Below are 13,271 nucleotides of genomic sequence, written 5' to 3' on the forward strand. Positions count from 1 at the left end.
TGCAGTATTGCAACTAGTAAACCTTAGTCATCATTATAATGTTCTCCACAGCTTTTCTTCTTGCTTATTTTCTATGAATGATATCAGCTGTGTTCTTTTTAAATTTATATTACATATTAAGTGTTAAGTGTTAGACTCACCTCATAAATAGTGTTTACTGTTTTTGAAAATTACTGACATATACAATTATTTTTAATCAAGCTGTACTATGGGTAGGGCTAAAGGTGTATGACTGTAATTCTTCTCTGCGTCACACACACACCTTATACATGATTGTATAAGGCTTTAGTTAGACCTGCCTTTGGTGTTCTGGTATTTGCCTTTTGATCTATTAATGTCTTTATGTTTGTCATCCCACGCAACCCTGAATAGGATAAAGCAGTGGTGAAACAGACAATGAATGAATGAATGAAGGTTTGTCATGTTCTTCAGCTGGAATGTGGAGCCAAGCCTAGAGTAACAGAAATGTTATCCTGTTAGTTTAAATGACAGTTTAATTGCACAGCATGTGCCAGTTCAGACCTTCGACCCCAAGCCTTTAGCACAGGCACTATAGTAATGCAGGTCTCGAGGCTGATAGTAAATTGTTATTGAATTATATCACTATAATGAGACATTTAAAGTATGTGTCTATTCTGTGCCCATGTGGGATTTCTCTGGACTCTCTGGTTTACTTCAACCTCCCAAAAACATGGTCAAGATTACCCCTAGGTATAGTGAGTAAATGAGTGAGTAAGTGAGTAATGAGTGAGCAAGTTTACTAGTTTTCTGTTGGATGCCCAGTCAAGACAATGGCACAGCTGAGATTTTAACTCAAAGTAATTTTTTATACAGTTTAATAATTGCTTAATTCAAACATTCATTCATCCCACAAGGCAGAAATATACTCTGGACAGGATGTTGTTTTCGAAAATGTTGTTTGTCATGTTCTTTGGCCAAAGTTCACAAATCATTGTCTGTCAGGGTATGGGAAGGAGTTGATGCCAATGGCATGGGCAGCTTGCATGGTGGCCTCAGTTTCCAATTATAAAAAAAAAAAAGATAATGTACATTCCTCTGTTTCATATCTTCTGTGTTGCAGACATAAAATTTGAATAAGTATATATGTACACAAAAAATAATCATTAATGTGCACATAGACACAGGGAGAACAAGATCATGGCCACAGGCAATAACCACAAAGTATTGTGCTCCTTCCTTACTACCTGTATAGCCTTGTTGCTCCACAAAGCAAATAATTCTGCTTTCTATGAAATGAGTCAGAAAGTATTTTTTTCTGACATGGACTTTCTTTTATATATAGACATGTTTGTATGGATAGTTACCAGGCTCACTGCAGCAGTACTGCATGCCCTTGTGTTTTGAGGACAAGTGAAGGCTTTCACAAAATCTGCAATAACCCACACATGTTAACAGCCATGCTAGTGAACTTGTTGCTCAGCTTAACAAAGACCAGTTGGGAGAGTAAAAATCAGGTGATCCGATGCACTGAATCCTTGGACTTATTATCCAAGTCATACACAAATGCATTATACACTACTTGGCCATAGGAACGTGGACAACTGACCATGATCTTGTTGTACATTCCCTTCCAATACATAAGGGAGTTGTATAAAGGATGTTTTCCTCAATGGCATGCACTACAACCAAACAGGTCAAGAAGTTCCTTTTTGTCACAAGCCGGTAACAGATTTCTAAGGAAAGCTTAAACATGTTTTGACGTGTTTGGTATGACGGTTTGCTCTTTGTATTTCTTTAACACTCATGTGGGCACCTTAACCAGACAGTAGGAATTTTGTAATATTACTTTAAGCAATAATATGGAAATCCATATGTAATACAGAAGTGTTTCTTAGTCCTGATCCTGAAATACCTCTGGCCTGCACACATTAGTATTTCTCTGATTTAAATGATCAGATAAACAATGCTGAACTAGGTGAAACTGGGAGTGTTAGAGCAGGAAACAGTCATTTGTTTAGGGCAGATACGTATACTGCAGGTGTAGGGGTTTGGACACTGATATATGGTGTTATAAACTCCCTCAGTGTTTGTTTTTCACCTGAGTGGGAGGGTTATGAATGACAAACTAAAATGTTGTTTGGGAGACTTTGAAACCACCTAAAGTCGTAGGTTCTTAAAAACGTTCGTGTCGTGTACTGTGTAACTAAAGCTGTAAAGATTTCAACATCTGACCCCTCTGAATAGCTATAAAAGATCCCTCAGCCAGTGAACTCAGGATTCTAAAGGATCATTGTTGCTTTAAGGTGCTTTTTCCAGGTAACAATTTAAATTTACAATCAGTATTTTTGTGAAATATTGTTGTTCAGTTTTTTCAAATTAAATTCTGAAAACTGTGGGTTTTATGTAGAACCAGTAATGTACACAATACGCACATGAATATTAAACGTTTTTTAATGATTGTATGTTTGTACCACACTAGGCTAGTTTAAATAATAAAAATTTACTTTACTTGTTGACTTTGGATTTTAAAAAATATGTATTTAAATTGGCAGAAAATAAAACGTTTTTTCCCTAAATAAAATTCCATTAAATGTCGACTTATTCACAGTAGCATAAAACCACTGTTTGGATTTTTATTTTCTTATTTAGATTCTGTATATGTTTTAATCCTCAAGTTTAAAATTGCACTGTATTTTCTGTATGTTTAAGACCGTGAACTATGGCAGTAACAAGCCAGCCTGGACCTTTCTCCCCCTCCGACTTCCAGACAGGACTGTTCGACTGCTGTGATGACTGCGGAATATGTAAGAAAAAGCAAAATCATTTATTTGTCTAGTGCACAAAACACTAAACATTTAGTTTTATCTGCAATTATTACTATAAGGTTATTTTTTATACTGAGAGCTCTGAGCGCTCAGGTGGCGCAGCGGTCTGTTAAACGAGCCAATCACAGCTGAGATTCGAACCTCTATCCAGATACATGCTGTCCAATTCTTCGGCTAAGTTTCTTAATAGTGTAGGAATTATACAATAAAATATAATTAGTCTTTTTCTCAATTTTAGTGGCATTAGTGTACTCGGTATATAATAGACTAAATTATCTAAAGTATGTGGACAGCTGACCATAAGCTTTTTGGAAATCTTAATTTACGTTTTATACAGTAGTTACACTTAATATGTAGGTACATCTGTTTCTTAAATGTGTTTGTTTCATCATTAATCAGATTAAAACATTTTTGTCTTCACAAATGAACTTAAGTAAAAGTTAAAAGTGACCAAATGAGTAATACCACCCCATAAGCCCCAATTTATTTATAAAAAATATAATAAATAAATATACCTGAGTAAATGTAGCCTGGCATACCCACCGTTTCACATCATAGCTATATCCTAGCATGATTAGCTACTTTAGCTTTCACTAGCTGCTATGTTTACTTCTATTTTAACTTTTAATCGAAGCCAGGGTTAGCTAATGCCATTTACACTGTCACCTAAATTTAGATTTATACTTATTTTTTATACATTTTATTATTGTTAACCAATTTTAACTAAAAAGTTGTGATATTTTGTAAAATACAATCAAATCAAGAATCTGTGTTAATTTTTCTTAAACATTTATTCATCTGACAAAAGTACAAAGAAATGACTTTTAATGTTTTACTGACCATTGTATTTGTGATTGTATTTTTTTTATTATTAACAAATTTGGTATTTAATGCCTGCAACACAAAAAAGTTTGGACAGAAGCAAAAATAATAGTTACCAAATAAGAGTTACCAAATATTCAAGTTACACCATTTCACAATAAGCAGGTGAACTGGCAACAGGTGAGGGTATCATGATTGGGTATTAAAGGAGAATCCACCAAAGACTTTGCAAGCAATAGTTCCCCACTTTGTGTTAATCTTGATCCAATTATAAATCAGTTCAAAACGAGCTTTTTTAACACACAATAAAACACGTTACACGCTACAGTATTGTGGTTTTGTAAAGAGAGTGTGTGTGCTTGACCTCCCTGCCAGCAGTCCTCATTTGTCTCCTTTTGAAAATGTATGGCACATCATGAAGAGGAGAATATGTTTTTTTTTACTTGAACTAGTACAACAAATTAGCATTTTGAAAATAAATTAGTCAAGGTTAACTCAATAACAGTTCACCACAGTGATACTGGCATTAATCTTATAATCTGTACTGATACAAACATTATAATTGTTGAAATTTACCACTGCAAACAAAGACCTCAAGTGAATGGAATGAGATAATTTTTTAGTTTTTAGTTTCTGGAATTGGAAAACAGCAGAGATACTTAGACACATATACAATACTTATAGATATGCTTATACTGATACTTATACAATATAACTGATTTAAATAGGTTAAAAGACATAAATACCAACAATCAATATCAGTGTCACAACCAAAATTATGACTGGTCATATTATGGTCCCTTTTTATTGATACATGAGGTAATGAAGCATAACAACAGATGGGCTAATAAGTCATTGTTTACCCACCTACATATGCATTTAAAATTATACAATCCCATAAATGCAGTGCAGTCTGGAACTGTAAATAAAATGCAATGAAAATAGTAACCCATGCCTAATAACACATTTCATTTACACCTTAAAGCAGCTTCCCAAAATTAAAAAGAGGCCTTCATGTATTTAAGATTTTAATGTGTTTTTTGGTCAGAAGGGAAGTGCAGTATAGTGTCCAATCGTAAAGTTTCTTATTGTTTTTGTGTTCTGATGGTTGTTCACCAATACAGGCCTCTGGATTTTTTTAGCTGATCTGTTCATTTGTCTGAGTTGTATCTGTGATATTTTGTTTTCCTTAATGCCCTGGCAAGTTTGCTGTCAACAGTGTTTGTTGTAACTTTAAATCTTATGAATATCTTATTACCTTTCTCTCTTAGCTTTTGTAGGGCCTTTTTGTGATGTTTATTACTGACACATAGATGGGTTCAAGGGTACTGATGCATAACAGCTGAAGCAAATAATTTGTTTAAAGGTTTTTTTGAAGCATTATAAATTAGCAAGTCATAAATAAATATTACTAAAAAGGATTGAGTTTTGAAGTTATAACATGCCTGTGTTAAGATGTCCTTTTACTCAAAATCATGTCATACAATGTTTTAATTTCAATGTAATTACCAATTTAAATATATCAATCAACTAATATATATACTGTACTGCATTCTGTTACTGAAGTTCATCTATAATTTGTTTTCTTTTACTAGGCCTGTGTGGATACTTTTGCCTCCCTTGTATGGGCTGTAAGATTGCCAGCGACATGGGTGAATGCTGCTTATGTGGCTTAGGCATGCCAATGAGAAGTGTGTACAGAACCAAATACAATATTAAGGTTAGTCAGAGCAACACACACTAATCAGATGTCATCATCTGGAAAAAATGACACAATTGTAAAAAATGATTTTGATATGTAACTTCACTTTTACAAGACAAAATGTATTTAATTTGGCAGATTTACATGTTTTGGTTAAAAATAAGTTTCAAATAGGTTTTTAAAAAGCTATTGTAAAAATGCTATGTTTTAAACATATTTATTTCCATCTTTTTTATAAATCATTTTATCCAGGTCAGGATATGGCCAAGGATTAAACCTGACATGTTAACATGCTAAAACTGAACCAGCTTATCCACCAATAAAAAGTCAACTTTGTCACTGCACCACAAATCTCACATATGTCAAAATGTTGAAGATTTTAGTGTTCAACATAAAATCATGCCAAACTTTTTCAGATCTTTGTGACTAAAATATAAATGTTAACACTTAACAATTGAATAGTAATGTACGGATTGCACAGTTAGAATAATGTGATACATTTCATTATTAAAAGTTTCACACAAAATGTGTCACATTTTTTACTTGACTGTTCATGTGGTGGTTGGTTTTGTTTCAGGGCTCCATGTGTAAGGACTTCATGGTGACAGGCTGCTGTCTGACTTGTGCCACTTGTCAGTTAAAGAGAGACATAAACAGGAGGAAGCAGCAGGGAATGTTCTAATCTCACTAATACACACAATGTTGTTACAGCCTTCACTGAAACACATAGTGAACAGGGTCTTGCTAACACAACTACTGCAGTTTGCTACTGGTCTGGTTTCCACAGAGCCTGATGTTTGTAGTAGTTGATTGGGTAGTTGTACTCATAGCTGTGAATGGTTACGGTCTTATCCTTTGTATAGGCCCAAATGGTAAAAAAATCTCAGACATCCTCAGGGCTAACTGACACTTTCATTATACACTATTGTACATGTTGTTTCCTCATCATTTAACCTTTGTTCAGAATTCAATCTGTACAGCATTTTATTCTCCATGTTGGTAAAGTGCTAAATAAAGTACTTTTATTCTAATGGCTATATTAATGAAAATTTGTTTTTTATTGATCTGTAAGAAACCTTAGGTAAAAGATGCTATGTTTGAACTGCTTCAGAAATGCAAATTTAATCAATGCCTCCAGTACTAGACTGTGTAACTATTGTTTAATTACTATTACTATTAATAAAAAAGCTTAATGTTTTATTTAAAAACCACTGGTATTTGTACTGTTCTGAATCTTTTCACAATATTATGAACAGTAGATGGCAAAAGACTAAATTCAAGTGTGTTTCTGTTTACTAAATCCAATAAAATTGATCGTCAAAACACTGGAAATTTTTTTCTTCCACTTTTGTTAGTTAAATAAAGATTCAAGAGAATTAACAAAACACATATTCTTCTTTTTACTTTGTTGTACAAAATGTCCCAGCTTCTTTAGAAATACAATTAGGAAATTGTAATTGAAACCTTTTTCTTTGCTTTTGTAGGAGCTCCTTCCTTGTCATGTTTGTTGTAGAACTTGAACACATTGCATAAGCAAATTATACTTCATGGAAAGATGACATGCCTTTTGATAAAAGCTTATATTCTCATACATTTCCTGATAATTTGGAATTCACTGTTTCCTCTTATAACATCAAGTCATTCAGGTCCCAATGCAGCACATTTCCATCCAAGTTTGAATGATGACCAATGAATTTATATTGTTATAAATGGCTTATTTTGCAGGCCAACCGGGTAAAACATTTCAAGGTAATATACCAATGAAATCTGAAATTGTTAGTTAACACTATAGCAGTAGGTGTAAGGTGTGTGTTAAATGTTAGGTCTATGACGGCAAAAATAAGTTGAAGAAAAAAAATAAAATAATAAAATAAATAAAATTATTTTTGCACCTAAAGAATCTAAAGAACTGAAATAATTCAAGTAATCATTCATTAATCAGGTAATAATTCAAGCAAATGTTAATAATAATAAAAAACCTAATTCTCTTCATTTTAATTTAATCAACCACTTTATACTCGTCAGGGATTCAGCAAGTCCACAATGTATGTCAGTGTTTGTGTCAATGTCACAACAGTGCCAAAAATGGTTCACAACCAAAATTGTGTCTGATCATATAATTGTCCCTTTTTAATGATAAGTCCTGTAAGTAAATAGAGCATAACAGATGGGCTTCAAGAAGTAATTGTTTACCCACCAAGCGTACCTACGTATGCACTAAAATTATACAATCCTATAAATACGAGGCACTGTAAATAAGAGTAAGAATTCTGGAAGACTGTGTTAAGGATTAAATGAAACTTAACTGTATTTATTAGTTAAAGCTTAATGTTTTGCTTAAAATTTGTAGGAGCAAACATCAGCCAGAGATGTGAATTTACCTTTGCATTTTGAATCCTCGACCCGCTGCATAAGCAAATCAGATGACATGCCTTTTGATAAAAGATAATATTCTCATAAATTTCCTGATAGTTTGGATTTCACTGTTCCTCTTAAAACAGTAAGTCATTCAGGTCCCAGTGCAGCACATTTCCATACCAGTGTAAATGATTACATGTGCAATTCAGTAATAAATAGCTTGTTTAACAGGCTAACTGGGTTGAACACTGTAAGACAATAAACCAAATAATTAAATAATTATTTGGCTTAATTCTGATTTATAAAATTAAATTAATCTAATATGGCAATCAGATGGAGAAATGCATGTTTGCCAGATGCAAAGAGAATGAAGTTCTGATGTTGTTTAGGATAGTTTGGGCATTTAGTGAGCTAGGGTACTTCACTGCTGCACCAATGCATACAGCCAAAATACTTGCAAATAAAATAAAGCAACAGAAACATTAATGTAACATACACATTTAAACAAAGTTTATTAAGACATTAAATCACGTTACATGCCTTACTCATGTCAACATGACATCTCAAAACCCAAAAGTTACTGGGTATTTTACAGAAAAATGAAACAGCTTGTTTAATGTTGGCTATTTGATAATACATCCTTCAAGAGTGCCTCTGTAAATGTTTACATAAATGAAGTGTAACCAGTTAAAGTAAAGAGCAAAGTTTATTGGGACATCTGGGCTTCCATAGCTTGTGCAGTCCATGCTGGTGCTGCCTGACTGATCTTCTCCAAAAGATTGTTCACTTGGAAGCAGAGGGACTGGATCTGCTTGTCCCAGGTCGGTAGAGGCTCTCGCGCTAAATAAAAAATGGGCTTATTAAAAAACTTTATTATAAACTGTGCTTTTACTAATGCTAACAAAAACAGTGCAGATAAGATAGGACTTGACTTACTCTCAAAATGAACAATGCTATCTATTTGGTCAATAAAGCCGTTCATGCGGCCCTCTGTAATCATTTGGGAGGCGATCTTTTCTGCCTGAAAAGAAATACAAAATATGAAATAAAGCTTTTGAGTCAGAGGGGTCTGCAGAGTTCAGTTCTGGTTCTTATCTTGCGTTGCATAAACAATTAATCAAAGTTAAAAAGGAATCCAAAAGAAGAATGCTCTGGCTCTCTCTAGTGGCTAATTTTAGCATAATTCAGCCTATTTTTTTAGTGAATGAGAAGTTTAAATACTTGGGGTGGATGTTACAATGAATGCAGAATAAGGTAGAGGGGTGAGGAAGTGCAGGCAGGGTGGCGTGGCAGGAGTGATTGGCGACAGAACGGTAGCTGTCAGTAAGTTCAAGGTGGCAGAGATACAGAGGCTGCAATTCTGGTTGGGAGTGACGAAGACAATGCAGGTCAGATGTTTCAGAGACAACGTTAGAGAGGAGAGACTGAGATGGTTTGGGCATGGGCAAAAGAAGGATGAGAGTTTTATCAGGAGAAGACTTTGACCAAAAACACTGGGCACATGATGGAAATACACTATGGACACAAATTCAGCAGGGGGGCGACACACTTAACCCTATCATTCTCACATTACAAGCCAGTAAATAAAATAGAATTCAGAAAATGCAAAAATGCAAGATTTGACTGAATATGGAAAGTGCCAATTAACCATCTACAGGTCCTGGTTGCCATGTATTATGTGTTCATCATTAAGTCCTTGTCTTACCTTTGCAGGTGGGATCTCTAATAATGCACCTAACTCTTCAAATGTGATGTTGTTGTAGAGTTTGCTAGCAGAGAGGAGATTGTGCTCGATGACGGCTCGATCTAAGATGCTAGAACCTAAAAAAATAAACAATAATTTTCAAACATTTAACTCTGGAAGCAGGAGGATAAAACTATTTTTTAGACTTACCATCTGCTGTGGTGGCTTTCTGGTGGGGCATCAACATGGCGGCAAACTCCTGAAGTTGGTTTCCCCGAATGATGCGATCCAAATACATCTTTTCAAGAATGCCGTAGGCTGCCAGCTGCTGGCATCGCTCATCTTTGAACAGTGTAGCCAGCATGCGTGAGCGTTGTTGCCCTAAAGACCAAGCAGAATGACATGGTCAAGCAGCTCAACTGGGTCATTCAAACTATTATGGGTTTACAAAGATTGACTCTAAATTTGTTATGCCATACCTGCCGAGGCCAGGATAGTGCAGTGAAGGGCGTGTTTTAAGGCCTCAAGACGCTCACTCTCGTGAACAATGGATTTATATGAAAGCTCATTGTAGCGCTGGGCTGCTTCAATAAACTTCCTCCTGTAGTCTAGCACTCTGGCGTAGCAGACCTGTAAAATATTTTATGCATTTTGCAATGAGCAGTGGTGGCTGGCCTAGTAATCTAAAGGTTGCCGGTTCTAGCCCCACCACCACCAGGTTACCACTGTTGGGCCCAGAGTAACTGTAAGTAGTTTTGAATAACAGTGTCCACTAAATTTTTACTGCAAAAACAATCAATGAAAACAATTACTGGCTGCTCTGCTCTGTTTGGAATTATGTCATGAATAATCCAGGTCATAAATAGCAAGTCTAACTGGACCAAAGAAATATATACTTATAGACTATATTTATTTATAGACTGAATGTTTATAAATGTCTATATAGACAGTCCATTCTTGATTTGGTCAAAAACACAAAATTCTTAAAGGTGAAGCAAGACAAACACCAATTGTGTGACACAGACCTTGTAGTGGATCTGCAGCTGTTCGTTTGTGGACTCATTCTGGAGTAAGGAGGCTCGGTTTATGTAGGCCTCAGCCTGAACAGGATCATCATCCTCCAGGTAAAGGCGTGCAATCTTCAGGTAGGTGTCCAGTTTGTAATCAACGTTGTACTGTCTAAAAAACAAGCAGACACAAGAGCAAAAACAAAGAAGGGCTATGGTTAAAGAAGTAAGAAAAAACCTGCTCATGGTCACTCTAAAAGAGCTCCAAAGGTCCTGTTCACCATCACTGTCAAGTCTGATAGTGAATCTGCTACTAGAAATGGGATACACTGCCTAATTACAGGTGTACACATCTTGTATATACAATATATGACTGTATAAATGTATATTGATTTTTTGGGTGACATTAAAATACATGAATTTAAATTACATTTACAATACATCAAAGGCTGCAGTGTAAAAGTGAAGAATCTAAAACTAAACAGTTCCTGGTTAATCAACCGTATTTGGGGTTAGAAGAAAATGTGTAAATTTGACCTTCTGCCAAAAAAGAAATCTAAGTTAAATCAAAGTTAGAACCGGATATTGCAAACTTACACATTTGACAAAATGTGACTTACTTTTGTCCAGTCTCTAATGGAATACCCACTAAGACCTGGGCAGCATTTCTCCAGTCCTCTTCCTTTTCATATATAGTAGCTAGATGCTGTCGTATTGAAGCCACCTGCAAGAGGATTTAGGTTCACAATGAAGTCTTATCTAATGCAGCATTTATATTACTCAAGAGTAAACGAGTGAGCCTGTTTATACAATAAACTGTACATTTATACACACTGAAAAATAAAAATGACCAAAAACTGGATAAACTAAACATACAGTTTTTAAAAAAAATGTGAAAGTTATAAAACAATGTCACTGACAAGTCAGTGTATTAAACCGTTAACTCAACAACTAACGCATGCAGCCCAACAGTGGTATTTTGACAATGCTGGGGCTTGAACCAGTGATGTTCTGATTACTAGCCCAGTACCTTAACAGCTGAGCTACCACTGAGCTACCACTGTCCTACCAACTTTGCTACTACTTGCATTCCTGCTATAGATTTAGAGATGTACATTTTCATATTACTGAAGTACATGCAACTATGGAGGAAAACAAAAAACTGGAGAGAAATATTCATAGTGATGATTATTATTCACACGTAAACACAAACAAATCTCACCTGCTCTTCAAAGGAGATGACTCTCGGCTGAATCTTCTCGAGGGTAAAGTGGCAGACGGCTTTAGCTGTGCTATCTGCTAAGTTTGTGAGGTGATTGCAAAAGTCAGTCAGGAGCTGCCTGGACACTACCAGACTCACATTCTCATTGACCACTGCAATGTAAAGGAAAGAGAAAAACCTTATTACAAAGATAAATGTAAGGATATGCTACATCCTGGATACTGGATAGTTCATAATGTCATTTGTGTCGGAGTACTTACTAGCTTCCACAAATGCTTTTAATGCCTCATGTTGATCAGATTCTGTAAACTGAAGAGCTTTCTCCAATATCTGGCGGTACCTAAATTAAGCCAACGTCATTAAAATAGTGCTGTCAGGGCCACCAGAATACAAAGAAACTGTCAGAAATTAGACATTCGTATTATGTTTACAACCGTTTATACAGGAATTCTTTTTAAACTGTTCAAGCAATAATAAACTTAAGAATGCAAAATGTGTTAATACTGAAAATGTGAAAAAAAACATAAGAAAATATTTTAAATGTTCATTGTTGTTTTTTTAAGTATTAGAAGTGCCACAGTTTTTGTACATTTTCAAACATACTCAACTTATTTGCAAATATTTATTAATATTACTAAGCAATGTCAGCAAAACCCTAGGACTAATTTTGTCATATTAATTATCCCTAGATAGTCAGAGTTCGGATGTTCTGTGTAGTACATAAAGGTGGCACATTATTGAACTTTATTCATTTAATACAATTTATTAGAATTACATTTAGGTCAATGACTTGAATGATTTAATTATATTCATGTTTGTACAACAATTATACACCACCCAAACAAAACTGTTTGAGCGTGTAATGTGAGTAAATATATAAATAGTGGCAAATTCATGAAAAGTGCACGGATTACCATAAAGTTAAAAAAATTACATTTACGGCATTTAGCAGACGCTTTTACCCAAGGCGACTTACAGTAGTGTGACAGTATACAGACTGAGCAATTGAGGGTTAAGGGCCTTGCTCAAGGGTCCAACAGCAGCAACCTGGCAGTGGTGGGGCTTGAACTAGCGACCTTCTGATTACCAGTCCAGTACCATAACCGCTAGACTACAACAGCAAGCAAGGTCACACATGAATATTTAAATAATAAATATTTGTATCTCTGAGAAATGTAACTGTTTCTACGACATTTGCTAAACATTTGTTTACAAGCTAACCGGTGTCTTGCAACTGTCTGAGCAACTAACGTTAGCTTAGCTGCTCAACTAATATTAGCTACCTATCGTTTAGATTCAGACTCTGCACCAGCTTCATGTTGCCGAGCTGACAAAGACAAAAGTGTTAAATAACCAACAGTAACAACATTAATACATACTTGCCAGCCTGATCTTTGTGAGATCCACTAGAATTCATTAGCTGAGCAAGCTCCTGCTTTACACCGGACGCCATGTTTCTGGACTCTCAAGCAACCCAGCAAGGACAAATCCCAAATTCATTTGTATTATCCATGTAGTGCACTAGACTTTGCTGTGCGACTTATTCGTAAAATCCCTTGTAGTGTACTAGGGTAGGGGATAAGTAGTTATTTGACATTTGGACAAAATATTAGGGGTTACGTCTCAAACCACATACTAACGTACTAAAAAGTATACTAAATAGGGCATCACCGCTAATGCACTGAAGTGA

The 13,271-nt window shown here is 35.2% G+C and overlaps 2 protein-coding genes across 3 annotated transcripts; one reads left to right on the forward strand and one right to left on the reverse strand.

The window, feature by feature from the left end:
• The first annotated feature begins 2,680 nt into the window (after positions 1-2,680).
• LOC134332767 (placenta-specific gene 8 protein-like) lies at positions 2,681-6,249 on the forward strand. Its single transcript, XM_063014563.1, has 3 exons — positions 2,681-2,765; positions 5,204-5,328; positions 5,888-6,249. Exons 1-3 carry the CDS (start codon positions 2,681-2,683, stop codon positions 5,990-5,992), a joined length of 315 nt encoding a protein of 104 aa, XP_062870633.1. The 3' UTR covers positions 5,993-6,249.
• Positions 6,250-8,156: 1,907 nt separating this feature from the next.
• cops4 (COP9 constitutive photomorphogenic homolog subunit 4 (Arabidopsis)) lies at positions 8,157-13,050 on the reverse strand. Of its 2 annotated transcripts, XM_063013859.1 has the most exons (11): positions 12,961-13,017; positions 12,558-12,692; positions 11,842-11,921; positions 11,582-11,733; positions 10,980-11,083; positions 10,378-10,531; positions 9,832-9,982; positions 9,563-9,733; positions 9,374-9,489; positions 8,605-8,689; positions 8,157-8,508 (listed from the first exon to the last, which is right to left on the reverse strand). In XM_063013859.1, coding segments are annotated over exons 3-11 (1,068 nt in total). In that variant the 5' UTR covers positions 11,843-11,921; positions 12,558-12,692; positions 12,961-13,017; the 3' UTR covers positions 8,157-8,374. The 2 variants fall into 2 exon arrangements, with proteins under 2 accessions (XP_062869929.1, XP_062869928.1); XM_063013858.1 differs by lacking the exon at positions 12,558-12,692 and having other exon boundaries at positions 12,961-13,050.
• Positions 13,051-13,271: the final 221 nt, after the last annotated feature.

The sequence above is a fragment of the Trichomycterus rosablanca genome, chromosome 18, assembly GCF_030014385.1.
Source record: "Trichomycterus rosablanca isolate fTriRos1 chromosome 18, fTriRos1.hap1, whole genome shotgun sequence".
NCBI classification, from domain to species: Eukaryota; Metazoa; Chordata; class Actinopteri; order Siluriformes; family Trichomycteridae; genus Trichomycterus; species Trichomycterus rosablanca.

Coding starts and splice junctions, on each gene's coding strand:
- cops4 (XM_063013858.1), bottom strand. CDS start 13,034: ATGGCGTCCGGTGTAAAGCAGGAGCTTGCTCAGCTAATGAATTCTAGT. Junction 11,084..11,581: donor TCATCTCCTTTGAAGAGCAG/GTGAGATTTGTT, acceptor ATCCTCTTGCAG/GTGGCTTCAATACGACAGCA. Junction 9,490..9,562: donor GAAAGCCACCACAGCAGATG/GTAAGTCTAAAA, acceptor TTATTTTTTTAG/GTTCTAGCATCTTAGATCGA.
- LOC134332767 (XM_063014563.1), top strand. CDS start 2,681: ATGGCAGTAACAAGCCAGCCTGGACCTTTCTCCCCCTCCGACTTCCAG. Junction 2,766..5,203: donor CTGTGATGACTGCGGAATAT/GTAAGAAAAAGC, acceptor TTCTTTTACTAG/GCCTGTGTGGATACTTTTGC. Junction 5,329..5,887: donor GAACCAAATACAATATTAAG/GTTAGTCAGAGC, acceptor GTTTTGTTTCAG/GGCTCCATGTGTAAGGACTT.